Here is an 18,576-nt window from a genome sequence, read left to right on the forward strand (position 1 = left end):
TGCAGAAGGTAACACCTCCTAAATGTTTGATGAATTTTTGAATCCATTGGGAAACATGAAATCGTACATTTTTTCACATGCAAACCTAGAAGAGACTACTAAATTACTGGCCACAACCAGTGTGTTTAACTGAGGTGACTCCAAGTTTGCAATAATTATACTTAAGACGAAAATAAGGTGATAAGTTGCTTTGGAAATTAATATAACTTAGTTTTTTAGTTGTAACTTTAAACGAAGCACCGGGCGACTCGAATCAGTTTAAATGACCGCGTATTGCTCGTAAGCCGTAGGTTAGGCACCAATTTTCTATAAAATGTGTTATACCGTTTTACAAAATACTTGACTGAGAATTACCATTTGAGGTCAGCGACTTAGCTCTTGAGGTCGTGGGTGCAACACTACGCAAAGTCTCGGTATGAGTTACTTGCAGAGTACTAGTAAAACTTTGGTTTTTAGAACGACGAAATCCACAAAACATGTGAAGAAACATTTTCTTGAACTTTTGGCCGAATATGCAATAAATAACGAAGTTTATAGAAGAGTTGAATGTGACTAGTAGGTTGGACACTCGCACAAGTGCTGGAATCACGATGTCAAAACACTCCAGGATGTTGATCAGCAAAGCGAGGATATTGCACACGAAGAAGATAGCGACAACACAAATAAGCATCATAGCGAGACCTATTTCCTTTTCTTCCCGTCTAGTAAGTCTCTGTCTGTCTTTATTGGCATGTTGTACAGCTTTCCATATGAATATATTTAGCACAGCTAATGTCAGAAATGGTATAAAGTACATCACAAATAGGTACAACCATATATAATACACTTTATAATAGAGCTTATTCATACGAAACTCACTCGGCCTTGCCACGTAACCGCTGGTATTCGTATATGGGTCAAGCACTTCGCGCACATCTATTTCCCAAAAGCGTGGAATGTTGTAACAGACAGCAAAAACTACGATTAGGATGTTGAAAACTCTGGCTCTTCTGTACGTGCACAAGAAGCGGGCTTTGAGTGGATGACACACAGCAACGTATCTTTCCACTGTTACACCAACGGTTGTCCAGACTGAACCGGTTTGAGCGATGAGACCTATCGGGTAAGCAACCATCACGACGAATGGAAATATTTCGAACGTATACCGGTAGAGTATGAACATTTTGTAACCGAGTTTGTGCAACCCCAGCATAGTTACTGATGAGATTAACACGATGGTGTCAAAGAAGGCGAGTCCTTGGAGACCGCAGTTAACTGAAGCTCTCATTTCAGGTTTTGACAGGATAATGAGGGATATAATGTTTCCTAAAATACCCATAACGCCAAGAACAGTCAACACCACGCCTTCTGTAATGAACTCAAACATGGTAATATCAGGAAATACCATTGTGACATTATCTTGGCTGTATGTATCGTTATCTTCCATATTGTTGAGTGTAATTAAGGTAAGTTTAAAAACAAACTTTGATTTAAACTTAAGACAGTAACTAGATAACTTTCTAGTTTTTCAAAGTCATTTTTTATGATTACAGTTAAAGTGCCGTGATTTACTATTTGAGTTAGTACCAGTATGCTTGAAGAAATAACACTTTCACAAAAACTTCTGTTATTTCAAATCTTGATTTTCTTAAGATGACAAGTGCGCTCGAATAACCATAATGAATAGAGATATATTTTAATAGTTTGTAATAGAACTGTAGATTATTTTATAATACATGTTCTTTAACAATTTACGTAACAAGCACTAAAAGAATTCATTTGGGAAATATTCAAGTGCGTACTTCATCTTTAAAATTAATTTATCTCAAGCATTTCTCTTGAGAACACTTAAGCTGGGATTCCCGCTTTAATTGTAATAGTCCACACAACAGATGGTCCATGTGCACAAAGGTATTAAACTCACTGTTGAAAATGCCAGGAATTTTCCCACAAGAGATATCGCTTCTTCATTTTTCTAAAGCTTTCTACTGTCATGGTTAATTGAAATTTTTACTTTAAAACAAAACTGAAAATCACCGAAAGTTACGTAATAGAAATACCTGCAAACATTTGGATTGTTTATTAGGGTGCGTCTTATTTTTAAAGGTGTTATTTTTTCATGAGGCACCCTCTCATTTTGTTCCTTTGGATGAAAAAAAAATTCTCATATATGAAAAATAAAAATTGAATAATATTTAGAGGGTGCTACCACTGCTGCAAAATTTGTCAACTCCCTCTCTTTTTCTTTTTTTAAAATTTATTTATTTAGTTTGGATAATAAGTAGCAATCAGTGAAAAGTTTGTTTTGTCACATGGAAGTAACAAAGAGAAAAATTAAAATATTGCTGAATGTAAAAGACCGAAAGTGTAAACCTGTGATATGAATGGCATTACTGAACTTTTAAATGATTTTTTGACATTATTACATAAAATGACAACCATGAAATGCTTATTATTTTCTGGTATATATAAGAAATATATATTTGTGTTATGTTAAACCCAACCAACTTAATTTCATGTTGATTAAAAATATGTCAAGAGTTGATTTTTACACCATTTGTTTTTCACAATGAATGTAATTTTAATCACTGGTAGCACCCCCTAAATTATGTTCAAATTCTATGAAACTTTTATGTGTGTATTTTTTCATCAAAATGAAGCAATTAAAGGGGTGCCCCATAAGAAATTCAAAACTTTTTTAAAAAGTGCATTATAAGACACACCCTATTGTTTATTTAAAATACAAAAATGCTATGAAAAAATGTCTAATTCAGAAAATAAAATTAATTATAAATTATGTATGTTTGTTTCCTCACGCTACTAAATAAAAAAATATTTGTTCATTAGTCATGCAATGGTATTTTTTTATTTATTTTTTTTAGATATTTATTTCTGTGTTTAAACAATGTAAATAAGTAACATTCTTAAGATTTATTTACACCTCAGTCAAAGTTTGCTATACCGTTGTCAAGACAAATATTTGAACGGGTTTAATACACAATTTAGAGCTCAATATAATTTTAAAGCATTGAATTAAAATACATTAATGTGTATATTAGTTTTGATTAGGGTATTTTAGACTTTAGTGTATATTAGTAATAGGTTTTGTTTTAAGAAACACAGGTTTTGCTTCATTTTGTAACGCAGGGAGAAATATCAGCCGATTTACCATTGATATCAAATATAAGTTGTAGAAAAAAAAAAAAACTTCAAATGATTTTACTTTATGAAAATAAATAAATTAAATCCTTCCAGTTTAATATTATTGGAATACATAAATTTAAAACCCAACATTACTCACTGATTTGTTTTCCACTTAATTTATTCACGCACATATTTTAGCGAATCCAAATCGCACCTCTCTTTGAACTAATAAAGTTTCATTTTCCACCAATATTTATATTCATATCTGTAAGATAACAATTGTTTTTGTGATTGTTAATATTTCTCCGAGTGGTCGAAGCAACTGTTGCCGAAACAAAAAGTTTGCCGGGTTGTCTCGTTCATGTTAGGGGTGAGCAGCTGGTGTAAACAGATCTCGAAAATCGTCTGGCCGCGAAATGGAGGAGGCGCAGAAAGAGTGAGAAAATCGAACAAAGTAGGTGGCGTGCCGATCGTTAAACTTTTACGGTTGGGAAGAGAGCGCCTTGACTTTCGTGAGCAGGATAAGTTGGGAAAAGGGAAGAAAAATGTGGAGAAAGACCAAGGATATATAAATAAGTCTGATAAAAGGGACTTTAAATCATTTAAGCCTATCCTGTCAAAACAAATACCGATCATTGATATTCTATAGAAAAAGATCGGGAAATCAAAGCGCCAGCTTAAGTTTGAATTATTTCTGAGATTAGATTTGAGAAAGAGGAGATGAATATAAAGATAAAAGAAATAAATTTATTTCTATATTATCTGTTAAAGTTTTTATCACTTCTCTTCACAAACAATATGTTAAAGCTAATTAATTGGGTAAAAAATTTACTAGTTATTTTAAAAGGGTAAGAAACCATAACTCTTTTAACATGTTTTTGTGAATTAAGGTGTGTACGGATATTTAAAAAAAAAAAAAAAAAAAAAAAAAAAACATTTTTTTCAAATCATATTTTATACTCGTTCAAGGCTAGTTCTTTTCTCCCAAATGGCTATATATTTAGACAAAAGTAAAATTTAAATAGATAAATAAAAAACATTTAAAAAAGTTACCATACTTCAAAAACAAAAACCGGATCAATTGTAGATTTGTAAATAAGTAACTAAAAGGAACTGAAAGAAAAAAAAAAACTTTACTATTAAAACAGGAAATATATATTTCTGTAGGTATTTATGTTCCGTACACAAATCTGCCTTTTACTTCGGACAGCGCACAATTTGGGCAATATGCTAGTTTTTCTCTCGGGAACGGTAGTAGGGTTTTTTCACTTTTTAAAGAGGTACCGAAATGATCTACTTTTAATATTAAGGTAGGCGAACACCCTAAGTATTTTTTTCCTCAATATTCATTACATCTTTCTGAAACTTTATACGATTAATGAGCATGGCATAAATAACACATTTGAACTGCTTATTTGTTGAAAAAGATTTTTTCGATTTTTTTATTTTTAATGCCATTTTTTAGCAAAAACCCACCATTTCCTCAACACTTCCAGTGCCTTCATTTTTTCATAATTTTATAATTTTTTGTGTTTATCTCTTTGTGAGATACCAGAGAGTGGTATGACCCTCCAATTTGAAAATAATTAACTACAACCAGGTTTTATGGGGCAAATGTTTGAAAATTTCCCCCGAAAAACGTGCTTTCAGCTCCCAAAGTTTAATTGATTATTATTTCAAAACCACATATTGCATGTACATTAACTTTTCGAGGTTAATATCCCAGTAATTTAATCAATTACCATTTTTGCAAAGTTTCAAATAACGTTTAACACTGAAATCAAAATAAAAGTGAACAACATTGTTACAAAAATTAAATGCGCTGCTATTTATTTTTAGGAAAAAAAAAAAGCCTGACGTTTCAGTGGCTGGCAGAATGTTCAGCAATAGTATTAAAATATTTAAATTAGCTTGTTTAAATAGAGTACAAACGTGTTAGCGTACCGTAGTTAGAAATTTACTCCTCTAAACATGATCTGAAGCGCAAAAAATATTGTTAAAAATCATTTGACAAAAAATATCACAACTCCAAAACATGCTCTTTTGAGATTGTTTACTGGCGTGTTAACATTATAAAAAAACTCCTTCTAGGACGAGAAAATCATTTTAGATTCTAAAGCCTAAAATACACAGGATGTTTAGCTAAGATTTTGCCTCAATAGTAATCCTTTAGGCAGTTTCTGTTAAGAGGCTTACGTTGGCAGTAATTGAACCTTGCTAAAACGCTTAGACTAAGGATAGGATTAGAAAAACAGCACGATAATCACTGAATGGTTACGGGTCTAAATAAAAAGATGATTACGGAAACTGTACCATTGTGATCACTACACACACACACACAAATAACTGCACTAACATACATGTACACGGTCTACAGTCAGCAATTGAAACTAAAAAAAAATATTATAAACATTAAATATTTCATTGATTCTATTCAAAATTACAATTAAAAAATATTTTACTTTTTGGACAATATTGCATTATAATTGACCAATAACAAATTATGTAACTTGATTCTAACTCTTTTTAAGTTGACACTGAATTTCGAACCCTCCCCCACCCCCGAAATAAGCACTTTAAAACAAATTCAGATCCAGAAAGGGAAGGACACTTTTATAGCTTCATTACATTATTATTTCCATGCTTCAGTAACATTTAAATTAATTTTTTAAGGCCTTTTTATTTAATTATTTAAATGTCCCTTTTGTTTCAAGAATCTCATTTTATACGTAAGTTCGTTTACATAGATGGAAAAAAATATTCAAAAAAAAAAAATGGCTAAAATAGAGAATAAAATGTGACAGTTAATTCGGTACTGTGCGGATTTTAAAACAAAAAATTTATTCATGACTACATTCGATTATAAATAAGGATTACTTCATAATTTCTGAAAACAAAACTTTTTAAACAAAAATTATCATGGAATTCGTAATGAGAAACGCAAAAAAAGTATTTTAATACGAGAAACAGCGCGATATTTATGTATTCAAGCAGCAAAGTCTGCAAAAAAAAAAAAAAAAAGTTTTGCAGTTTCGAAAAATATCCGAAAGTTAACGTAAATTGCAATACCTAGTTTAAATAATTTAAGTAGATAATAGACAAAACAAAAATAAACATTAAACTACTGGTATCTTTTCTCATATGCATATATAATTTACCTGAATATTTAATGATTATCTAGCATTAAGTTATCTTTGTTAATCAAAAAGAAAACTGTTTATCTCGAATTACTTATAAACAAATGTGCAAATAATAAATAAAGATAAAACTATCTGGTTATTAATGAAACAGGTATACATTGTAACATTTTATAATTAAGAAAAAATTACAACTTAGCAGTATTTTTTTTTTTTTTTAGTATTTTTTTTATAGTAAAAGTATTTTACTTACTTCCAATAGTTGGATGTTTTTTAGAATGGCTATTGTTAAAAACTATGTTTGAAAAAATGCTTTCCGTTTATAAGAATATTGTACTTGTATATACAGCTTAGTTCATGTTTTTTATTAATAATATTGAGTAATTAAATAGACAAATGAAATTTTTGAGCAAACAGACAAATAAAATTGGAAGAGAAGCAGTTTTTAGATCCCTGCAAAAACACTGCCAGTTTTGTGATACATTTATATTGTTCTGAATCTTAACTTTATGAAATTTTTAGAGAAAGTACTATAATCGTAATAGTAAACTGGATGGATACATTAATTGAATTTCTTTAGTACACAGGTTTTGGTAATCAAGAAAACCTGAACACATAATGTTACTAATTTGGTTGATTAAATGATGAGGTATAATATATAAAAAAAATTTTTAAAAATCAAAACAGTGCTCATTTAAAACATGACACGATTAATTTGCTTATTTAATTCAACTTTGTAATTATTCTTTAATTCAATTTATTATTTTATTCAACATAAAAATTTGATTGTAATTACAATTATCATTTTTTGCCTACACTTAGAGTATGTTATTATTCTCAGTGTATTAAATAGAAATAGATATGATTTGAGTCATGCAGGTACATTGGAATGATTATGTCTTTAAATAGCTTTAGAAAAGTGTGTTAAGATTCTGTGTTTTGGTATTTTAAATAGCAGTGCATGTTTATGGATGAAAAGTAATTAGTATCTAAACTGTTTTAAATACGTTTGATGAAGTATTTTCAAATGATCCAACTGTCTGCTAAAAAATCACAAACTCACACAAACGCACCAACCTTGGAAGTATTACAACTTTATAACCTTCTTGGATGTAAAGTCTGTTTGGAGAAAAGACGTGGGTAAGTTTCAGTTGAAAATTACCACGATTCGAAGTAAACAGATATTAAGAAGCTCGCAAAATGCAGCCACAATTTTTAAAAGTTGATGGAAACATGTAAGGGTCAATGTTATTATTTCATAAAACAACGTCCAGCATAAGCGATGCAAATGAAAGTAATGTTTATTTGTAATTTCTCTGTACGCAAAATGACAGCAGTATTTTTTGTAGGACATTGCTTAAAATTATATTTGTGGTAAAACACTGACAGCGTTAAAGAACATACAAGAAGAGTTGATAAATTCGAAATTTGGTTTTAAAAAAATCTCATCTCGCTGAATCTCATAAAATACAAAATAGTGATTTCTCCTATTACGAATTTCTTGGACGAATTTCTCAAAACTTGAACCATTTTAAAAGAAGTAAAGTTAATTAAATTCAACGGGAAACAAATACGCTTCAACGAATAAAAACCTGATGAAATGCAACGCAGAATGCAAAAGACTTTTAATCAAGAACATGCATTCTTTTTTTTTTTTCGTTTTATTAAGCAAGGGATTTATTTCGTTCTATATCAATTTTATTTTTTTCGGAGCTTATTTTCAGACCTGGATCTAGAAAGAAAGAGATAAAAAGTATAGAAGCTTTCCTCTAGCTTTTTTCCGCTTTATTTATTTTCTAAATCAAGCCCACGCTGTAATCAGCACGTTCATAAAATGGTGTACTCAATGCCATGATTTTTTAGATTTTCTTCACGAAAGACCGGTATTTGAAGGAAATGTTTGAGAAAGGAACACAGCTCTTGTTTACATTCAGAGTTGTGAGAAATTTCTATGCAATTTTAAGTCGTGATTTTTTACTTCCTTTTACAAAGAAGGAAGTATTGTATTCGCGAAAAAATTTTCACTCAAAAATCGACCTTAATTTCCATTTTTCTCACCCCCGAATGAATGATGAGTTTTTTTTTTTTTTTTTTTTTTCGACTCGACCACACGTGGATAAGTGCCTAAGAAATTATAGACACGCGAAATATCCATTTTGACGATTCCCGAGTTAATTACACGCGTTTTCTCGTGACGTCTGCGTATGTACGTATGTGCGGATGTGCGTATATATGTCGAATAACTAAGAATGGTATGTCCTAGAAAGTTGAAATTTGGTACATAAACTCCTAGTGGGATCTAGTTGTACACCTCCTTTTTTGGTTGCATTCGGGTGTTTCTAAAGGGGTCTTTTGCCCCTTTTTGGTTGGAAATCATTGTTAATTTCGATGTAAACTCAAGTGGTGTTATAATTTGGCGGACACTTGGCAATATGTCGCCAGTATTTTGATCGCCAAGTTTTGACGCCACCTTGGCGACAAATTTGGCGATTTTTTTTAAAATCTGGTTTAATTTGGCTACTGTTGGTGATATTTAGAGAGAAAACTATTGACTCACATTAAAAATGCTAATAATGGGGAAATGACGATAAATTGGATTAAAAAGAAGTCATGTGATGCACACATAAGCCCTATTTTTATTGCATTTCGAAGTTGTATATTATGAAAATTATGTATGCTGGTTAAAATATTGCTCCAAATTCTGCAAATAATTGTTATTTTTATATTTTTATGTGCTAAATGGCGTTGCAATTATTTCTAAATTTGGAGTTTTCTCTCAACTAAGTTTTACACAGATCTTAGATCTTCATGCTTTACCTGAAAGTTGATTTTACCTGCTTTGCTAATTTCAGCATTATGTCTAAGTGCTTAAGCAGAAGATAAAGATCTATTGCCATGTTGTCTCAAATTTGGGCAAGTATTTCTTGTATTCAAATTTGAAGATAATTCACCAATTTTTGTTACCTTGCGGTGATTTAAGAAATAATCCAACGAAGTAAAACATTCGAATTTTGAGCTGAAAAGGCAGAAATTTGATTTCACTGATAAAGTTGGTATGTCTTTGTTTAACCTCTTTCAAAAGCCATTGGCCGGCGACTACAGCTCCTCCTACAGTTTATTTCAATTGCAGCTTTTGAAGAACAGCGTTTGTGACGCTAATAAAAAGATTCTTAAGATAAATTCCCTTACATTTCCTAAGATATATTTTCGATACTTGGTAATTAAAATATTTAAATTGCAGCAAGAACTGCGTTTAGACAACAAAAAAGAGACAAGTTTAGCATTCTATAGTGCAACCTTTTCAATTTTTCCGATCCTTAATGTCCCTTCCATCTTGATGAAAAAGCAGTGGCCATTAAATTAGAACGCAATAGATTCGCTTCTTTCTTTCCTGTGAAGAAAGTTCTGTTTGAATGGTTTTTGCTTAATATTTTTTTTAACAAAACTAGACCGATTATACTACGTTTCTGTTTCTGCAACAGTAAAGGTATGTAGCTCTCTTTGTACAACACCTTCATTATCATTCTAAGTAATTGTCTGTAGCTTTCTGTATAGCTTATGAAAGCTGTACGTGGGGGCAAAACCGGGTACAACCCCCATATACTGAGAGAAAGACACAGCCGATGAAGACAAGAAAAAAATAAAAAATGTCATTTTGACGGGCTCCCCATTCAAGCTTCATCTTCAGGCAACATTAGAAGAAAAGAAAAAGAAAAATGATGGGGAAAGAAGACCAAAGATGAACGGAAGAAAAAAAAAGCTGAAAGAGAGATAAACAAATCAAAGAAAAGACAACATTATAAAGATTCCAAAAAAGGAACAGACAGAAAATAAAAAAGCGTCCAAAAAAAAAAAAAAGAAAGAAAGAAAAAGAAAAACCGAAGGAGCAAATGAGGGATGAGTCCAGTGAAGAGGATGACAATACTGCCTGCATTTACTGCAATGAGCTTTATTCGGACTCGAAGGGTGATGAGGGATGTATCCAATGCATCCAATATCGTCGTTGGATCCATGAAAGCTGCTCTGGGGCCGAACAGGAAGATAACTATTTTACTTGCGACTGTTGTCAATAGGCCTTACATCACAGCAAACAATTAAAGGTAAAGACAATTAAATTTACTGTCAACTCCTCAATATGTGTCCTTTTATACTTATTATAGTATGTTATGACAATAGTTAACATATGTCACTAAATAAAACTAGAATTTTGTGGAAACTTTTATTTTTTCTTTATTTTCCCGTAGCAATAGCATTTCTACCCAAAGACTTTTTTTGCAAAAAAATATTTATCAATTAAAAAAAAACACTTATGGTTATAACACTGTGGTTGCATTAAGGGAACCGGGACGTTTTATACGTTCAAAAAATCGATTTTTCAATTTTAGCTGCATAAAATAAGGGACACTTCCCTGATTCCAAAAATGTATATATTGTGCGGGTATCAAATTCCGAAAGTTAATTAATTTACTATTTAAAATGTAAACAAAAAAGCCACGCCCCTTTTAAAGGGACGGTATCTGGATTGAATGTTGACAAAAAAAGTTTTCTTTCATCAAATAGTTCATTATTCAGTTACTTTTACTCTTTTTTTCTATTTACGTAACGTAAACATCGAAAATGCCTCGGCATAAGCAGTTTGGGAAGCGTATCGCATGCTTACCAGCATTGTCAAGGTCAACACGTTTTCCCGTTTTTTAGGAAACACATTTTTTTGAACTTTAGGTACGCTTAGATAAAATTCATATCAATGTATGATTATGAAACTTTGTATTATAACATATACAAGCATTTTGCATGTGTTAAACATATTTTTACTTTTGTTTAGGTACTATTGTATTTTTAGGAGGCTAATTTTAGTGAAAAATATCGTACTTTTTCGAGATTTTATGGAATACTATAGTTTAACATTTTTTGTGGTTTTTCAACTTGAAGGTAAATGAAAAATAATAGGCTCACTGTAATTTGTGACCTTTTGCCTGTATAGTATTGAAGTTTAGAGTGATTTAATTCAGAATTGTATTTGCTAAGCGTACCTATTTGCAGTCATAAATTTTCAAATTATCGTGCAACTATATATTTTCTATTTACTATTCATATTCATTCTAAATATATTCTTTAAGGAAAAAAAATTATCTTTACTGGTTTATGATGAGAATATTACATTCTTTCCATACACAATAAATTTTAAGTCACACTTGATTTTAAAAAGAATAAACATCTCGTGATTTGCAACTAAAAATTTGACTCTTTTCGTTGCCGAGAACGTCCCGGTTCCCTTAATAGATAAGTAGTGCATACTTTTGCAAAACTTTGTTCCTGTATACTAAAACTATGGTTTCTGGAAGCCTGCAAACCTTAGGGTCCCGGTTTTACCCCTTTTTTCCCATACATGCAATATGTGGTTTTGAAATAATGATCATTTAAACTTAGGGGGCAAAGAACACGTTTTTCGGGGGAAATTTTTCAAACATTTACCCATAAAACATGTTTTTGGTTAATTATTTCCTAATTGGAGGGTCATATCACTTTTTCATTTCTAACGAAGAGATAGACACAAAAATTTTTAAAAATTAAGCAAAAGTGGATGCACTGGAAGTGTTAAGGAAATGGCAGTTTTTTGCTAAAAATGTGGCTTTTTTATTAAAAAAATCTATAGACTTTTTTCAACAAATAAGGGATAAGAACGTGTTATTTATGTCATATTTAATAAAAGTATAAAATTTTAGAAAAGTGCAACGAACATTAAAGAAAAAAATATTTAGAATGTTTGCTTACCTTAAAAAACTATCGTTACAAATCTACGTCTTCACAACACACGAAGATGCTCACTGCAACACGCCATCGCAGTTACTCTAAATGACTCGTAGATCGCTATAGATCGATTACGACCTCCGTCACTGTAACCCCACCACAACTACAAATACAAACTAGTATGTTGTGGCCATCACGAAACTTTCTTCTATATTTTTCTTTTTTTTTTTTCTGATCCCTCCCCATGCTTGACGAGGAAGCAATATTCCCAACAAAAACAAAATTACACATGCAAAAACTTGACGACCATCCCAATGTCTGAATTATTGCAAAAGCAAAGCAAAGAGCGAAAATTGAAAGTTATTTTAAAAGCCTTGCTTGAATTAATTACAAATATTTTATTTGTTAACAAACATAAGATGGCAACAGTTAAAAATTTTAAATCATTGAGATAATATTTCCGATCATTTCCATACAATTAAAATCACGAGAAATACGCAGACGACAATCTATTACGATTTATCTTTCTTATTGTTGCATTAATAAAGCTATTTTTATTCGCAAAAAAAAAAAAAAAAAAAAAAAAAAAAAATCAACACCTCTTGGAGCGATTGGCGTCAAAATTGAACCAAAGCCTGTTTACGTATGGATTCACATATATTCCAAATTTCAACCAGAACGTAGCATTACTTCTTGAGATAGGGTACTCACAATGGAAAAAAAGAACGCGCGATTGCGCTACCCCCCCTTTTCAGCTGTTGACACCAAAATAAAATCAGCTCTTATACCCACTAAGGGCTACTTGCCGATAACTTTTTTTTTTCATTCCGTTCATTATTCCTTGAGATACAGCAGTCACAATTGACGACAAAAAAACGTTCTATAGCTCAACCCCCGTTTGGGTTATTGACACTAAAATTGAATCAGCACCTGTTCCTGTTAATGGCAACATATGGACCAAATTTTGTTTGATTCCGCCAGTTACTTCCTGAGGAATAGCAAGCACGCGTAACTCGAAAAACGTCCCATTGCTCCACCCCCCTTGGAGGAATTCGCGCCAAAAACCAATGGGCACAAGTTCACATACGGGCACATATGTGTACCAAATTTCGTTCGATTTCATGCGGTAGTTTTTGCTGTAGAGCGGCCACAAAAAAACTGGTCACACACAGACGTGACACACATACATACACACACACACACACACATACATACATACACACACACACACACAGACAGACAGACAGACATTTTCCAAAAATAGTCGAAATGAACTCAGCACACCTCAAAACGTTCGAATCCGTCAAAATTCGAAATTCGAAAATTTGCACGAATCCAATACTTTCTTCTATATATTAGATATAGAAGAAAGTAAAAATTGATATTTCTGACCCAGTATATATGTTACCGTTAAAGTATAAAATTCGATACTTTATAGAATACCTAATTATTTCATGGAATAACTGATTGTGTCCGTTAAAGTGTAAAACTCTCTTGTATTTCATGGTTTAACTAGTTATTTCATAGAATAACGATCTGCAGCCCGTTTAAGTGTAAAATAATCAATATCATAAATTTACCTTCCACCCCTACTGCATAAATGAACTCGTGTAAAATGTTCATGTAAAACCCAGTGTTTCAGCAAAGAATGTTTATGTTTTAGAAATATCGTTCTTTGTAATTACAAGTGTAATTTTAGTAATCCTTGTTGTAACATGATTTTATGGTACGTTTCCATAAATATCATTTATACGCTGCATAAAATAGATAAATTGCTTCTTTTTCATTTTAATTGTCTATCTTTAGTTTATTTATAGAATACCTAGTTATTTCATTTTACATAAATTGTTTATTTTACACTTCTACTGTCTCTCATTAGTTAGCTTATAGAATTATTAGTTATTTTATAGAATAACTAGTTACAGTGTAAAATTAATAACATATTACACACTTTAACGAACACGATCAGTTATTTCATGGAAGAACTAGGTATTCTATAAAATAACTGCATTATATACTTTAACAGTAACATATACATTAACAAATTAAGTATAATTATTTAGAAAAAGAGGTTCCTACAAGTTAAGACTGTAGACACGATTGTGATACAAGTGTTTGTAAACGTTAAGAATCTACCTTCTTTGTGCCTAAAACTAAGCCCGAGTAAAGTTCAAACTTTTTGTTCTGATAAATGACCGTTTTCCACGGTAAAAGAGTGTACGCCATTTTTGTATTTTGTATAAAGAAGAGGGGTTTTAATGGTTTCAAAAATCAAATAAAGGATTTAAGGAAATAAATTGAAGTTTCTGAACACAATAATTGTATGAAATATTATGATGAAATACTTGACAAAAACTGTAGTCATAAAAATGCTACTAAGAAAAAAAGTGAAATTAAAAAAAAAAAAAACTGCTAAAAAAATCAAACCCAAAAAACAACTTATCTGTTCTTTATCATAAAAATAACAAGAAATGCATTAAAGCAAACAAAAGGTAATTAAAGACGATTGTAAAGGATTGTTTCATTCTCAAAACATACATGGTTTGATTGTTTGCCCTCTTTTTTTGAATTTTGAAGCCTGCCTTATAAGGTATTTATATTACTTTATTTATATTCCAATAAGAGATAAAAGAAGGTATGAGGTACATATTTGGCGTAACTTTATAGCATAGTGCTCTATTTCGTAAGAATTTTTCAGTCAAGACTATCCAGGAGAAGTTGCTGCTCAAGTGTGATATTGCATTTCAATTCATTTTTTAGAAAATCACGTTCTTTTACGATTTAAAAAAACCTGATCGTCAAATATACACTGCAGAAAAAATTCTAAAAATTGACAAAGAAACTGACACCCACGGTGTCAGTTTTTACTGTAAAATTATATTTCAAAGAATTTTTTTAAGTCAAAAATAGACGATAAAGAATATCTATTGTCTTTGCGATCATTTAATTTTCCGTTAAAATGTATAACAAAATATTTCGCATAATGCAAGCACAACATTTACTGTAATACAAATTTAGGAATATTTTGAAAACAGTAACAGTTAAAAAAAATCTGCATAAAAAAGTAATAGCAATGATTAAAAAACAGGGCTTCAAAATTAAGTGATAATGGAAAAACTGCTTAACATGAAAGAATAGATGTCAGCCTCTGGGAAATAAATTTCTTCTAAAATGAGTGAGGAACCACTGCGCGGCCACAATAGGAAAAAAAAACGAGCTGATGTGTGCATCACATGACTTCCTTTTACACCAATTTAATGCTATTTCCCTATTATTGCAATTTTAATGGGATTCTCTCTCTAACTCTTTAAATATCACTAGCAATGGCCACATTGAAAGCAGATTTAAAAAAAAAAAAAAAAAAAAAATCGCCAAATTTTTCGCCAAGTTGGCGACAAAACTTGGCAACCAAAAGACTGGCGATATATCGCCAAGTGACCGCCAAATTATAACACCACTTGAGTTTGCATCGAAATTAACAATGATTTCCCCCCAAAAAGGTGCAAAAGACCCCTTTAGAAACACCCGAATGCAACCAAAATAGGAGGTGCACAACTAGACCCCACTACGAGTCTATGTACCAAATTTCAACTTTCTAAGACATACCATTTTTGAGTTATGCGAGATACATACGCACATACGCACATACGCACATACACACATACGCACATACATACAGACGTCACGAGAAAAGTCGTTGTAATTACCTCGGTGATGGTCAAAATGGATATTTCGCGTGTCTATACATTCTTAGGCACTTTTCCGCATGTGGTCGAATCGAAAAAAAAAACTCAACATTCATTTAGGGGTGAGCAAAATGGAAATTAAGGGCGATTTTTGAGTGAAAATTTTTTCGCGAATACAATACTTCCTTTTTTGTAAAAGGAAGTAAAAACATATATTTTAACATACCAGTTTTTCACTTTAAAAGTGACAGCACGGTATAAAACTACTTTCATTTTTGAAAATCAATCAACCAAATTTTAATTTAAAAAATATATAAATCATTGTAACTGCAAATTTGGTTCAATACAGGAAACGAATGATAAACTGGTAAAAAGAAAACGTTAGAAGTTTCAGAAATTCTCTAATAAAAGTTTTTAAAATTAGTTATTTTAATGCAATATCGTTTTACGACTTTACGGGGGAAAAAGGTTGTGAGATGAAAATTGAGTTTCATCAAAAACATTAAATTTTATAAGCAGGGATAAGATAATATTGGAGAATGTATTTATTTAAATTATTAAATATCATAAAACTCCGAAGAAATATAAAAACAAAAATTTTATATTAGTTGTCTTCAACCAGACATTAAGCCAGCTTTTCATTTGCTAAAATGCATAAAAGCAAAGCCCTTTCCAGATTCTAGTAGAGTTAACTGTACGTAACTCACGACAAAAGCTTTTTTTGTGAGCAATCACATTGCTTGTTGTCGCCCCCCCCCCCCCCCCCGCTTCCCTCTGCAACACCACCGTCCCGGCCACTCCTCTGCTGCTCCTCTAGCGAAAACCGTCTCCAGGTTGTGCATACCCCACATGCATACATACATACACACCTACACACACACACACACGCATACATAAACACACCTACACACACTCATGCATGTACACAGACACAAAGCCACACGCATACATACACACACACACACACACTCATGCCTGCACACAGACACACACGCCTACACACAGACACACACGTCTACACACAGACACACACGCGTACACACACACAAACTCGTGATTGCGAAAAACATAATTTGAATTTAAGAAGTCAAAATTCAAATTATTTATTTTTTCTTTTTAATATTATTTATATTTACATAGGCGTGTGTGGGTTTCTTATTTCAGCATTCACTATTGCATATGAGTGTTTGCAACTTTTTATCTGTATGTCGAATAAAAATACAAAAATGAAGCTCAACTGCGGGTCAACGGGTCAATTCGTCCATTTCAGCAATTTAAAACCGCCAGAAACAGCATTTTACGTTTACCAAGCAATGTCATATAATCAGTCAACGTACAAACATATCTTTATCCGCTCTCTGATTTTTACTTCCTTTTACAAAAAAGGAAGTACTGTATTCGCGAAAAAAATTTCACTCAAAAAATCGACCTTAATTTCTATTTTGCTCACACCCGATTAAATGTTCAGTTTTTTTTTTTTTTTTTTTTTCAACTCGACCACTCGTGGATAAGTGCCTAAGAACGTATACACACGCGAAATATCCATTTTGACGAATCCCGAATTAATTACAACGAGTTTTCTCGTGACGTCTGTATGTTCGTATGTATATGCGTATGTGCGTATGAATGTCGCATAACTCAAGAACGGTATTTTCGAGAAAGTTGAAAATTTGGTACGTAGACTCCTAGTGAGGTCTAGTTGTGCATCTCCCCTTTTGGCTGCATTCGGGTGTTTCTAAAGGGGTCTTTTGCACCTTTTTGGGGGGAAATCATTGTTAATTTTGACGTAAACTCAAGTGGTGTTATTATTTGGCGGACACTTGGCGATATATCGCCAGTCTTTTGGTCGCCAAGTTTGGACACCAAATTTGGCGATTTTTTTTTTTTTTTTTTTTAAATCTGGTTCCAATTTCGCCACTGTTGGTGATATTTAGAGAGTAAACTATTGAATCACATTAAAATTGCCAATAATGGGAAAATGACATTAAACTGGAGCAAATCAGTTCGTTTTTTCTGAAAACTATGGCAGAGGTATAAGCAAATTATAAACTAATAATAAAAGCTACAACTGCTTGTGTATGATTTCTGGTCTTACTCCTCTTTTACAGCTGTATTGAATGCCAGTTTTCTGTGCAAAGTGTTTGTGAATTTTACAGCTTTCAGAACTTATTTGTTTTTTAATTATTTAAGTACAGATTTCCCTCGTATAACACGGGTTATTCGTTCCGTGTAGTATCGAAACCGTGTTAAACGAGACTTTTTTTTTAATAACATATTTACTTATTTTTAATTCTAGATATATATGTGCATGAGAAAAATAAGGTGTATCGTGTTATATCGAAACCGTGTTATACGAGACTTAGAAATAATGTAAATCAAGTGATGTATAGTGTGTTATATCGAAACCAAGTTTATAAAAACAAAGTAAAAACTTATTAGATTTATCAAACATTAACAGAATGTATTAAACAAACATGAAATTCCCTCTTTTTTAAGTATAACATTCGAGTTATATAAAAACCATGAAGTATTAAATTCAAGTTTCATACCGGTGTAATATCTAAACCGTGTTATAATAATTGCAAATTTGGTACCGTGCAATATCGAAACCGTGTTGTAGAAGTACCGTGTTATACGAGGGACGAATGTATTTTAAATTGTGAGGAAGATTAAATAGGACAAAAAATTAATAAAAAAAGAAATTGAAACAAATGCCAGATTTTTTATTATTTTTTTTACAATTATTAAAATAAATAACAATACAACTAAAAATAAACTATATGTTTTTCTACTTAATACGAAACTTACGTTTAATTACGAAATTTTCAAATTCAAGTTTCATACCGGTGTAATATCTAAACCGTGTTATAATAATTGCC

The 18,576-nt window shown here is 31.6% G+C and overlaps 1 protein-coding gene across 1 annotated transcript; it reads right to left on the reverse strand.

The window, feature by feature from the left end:
* Nucleotides 1-328: 328 nt before the first annotated feature.
* On the reverse strand, nucleotides 329-1,426 carry LOC129232120 (FMRFamide receptor-like). The gene has a single exon (XM_054866359.1). The coding sequence runs from the start codon at nucleotides 1,424-1,426 to the stop codon at nucleotides 329-331; it is 1,098 nt and encodes a 365-aa protein (XP_054722334.1).
* Nucleotides 1,427-18,576: the final 17,150 nt, after the last annotated feature.

The sequence above is a fragment of the Uloborus diversus genome, unplaced genomic scaffold (assembly GCF_026930045.1).
Source record: "Uloborus diversus isolate 005 unplaced genomic scaffold, Udiv.v.3.1 scaffold_11, whole genome shotgun sequence".
Lineage (NCBI taxonomy): Eukaryota > Metazoa > Arthropoda > Arachnida > Araneae > Uloboridae > Uloborus > Uloborus diversus.

Bases quoted from the DNA above. Each gene is read 5' to 3' on its own strand.
- LOC129232120 (XM_054866359.1), bottom strand. From the start codon at position 1,426: ATGGAAGATAACGATACATACAGCCAAGATAATGTCACAATGGTATTT.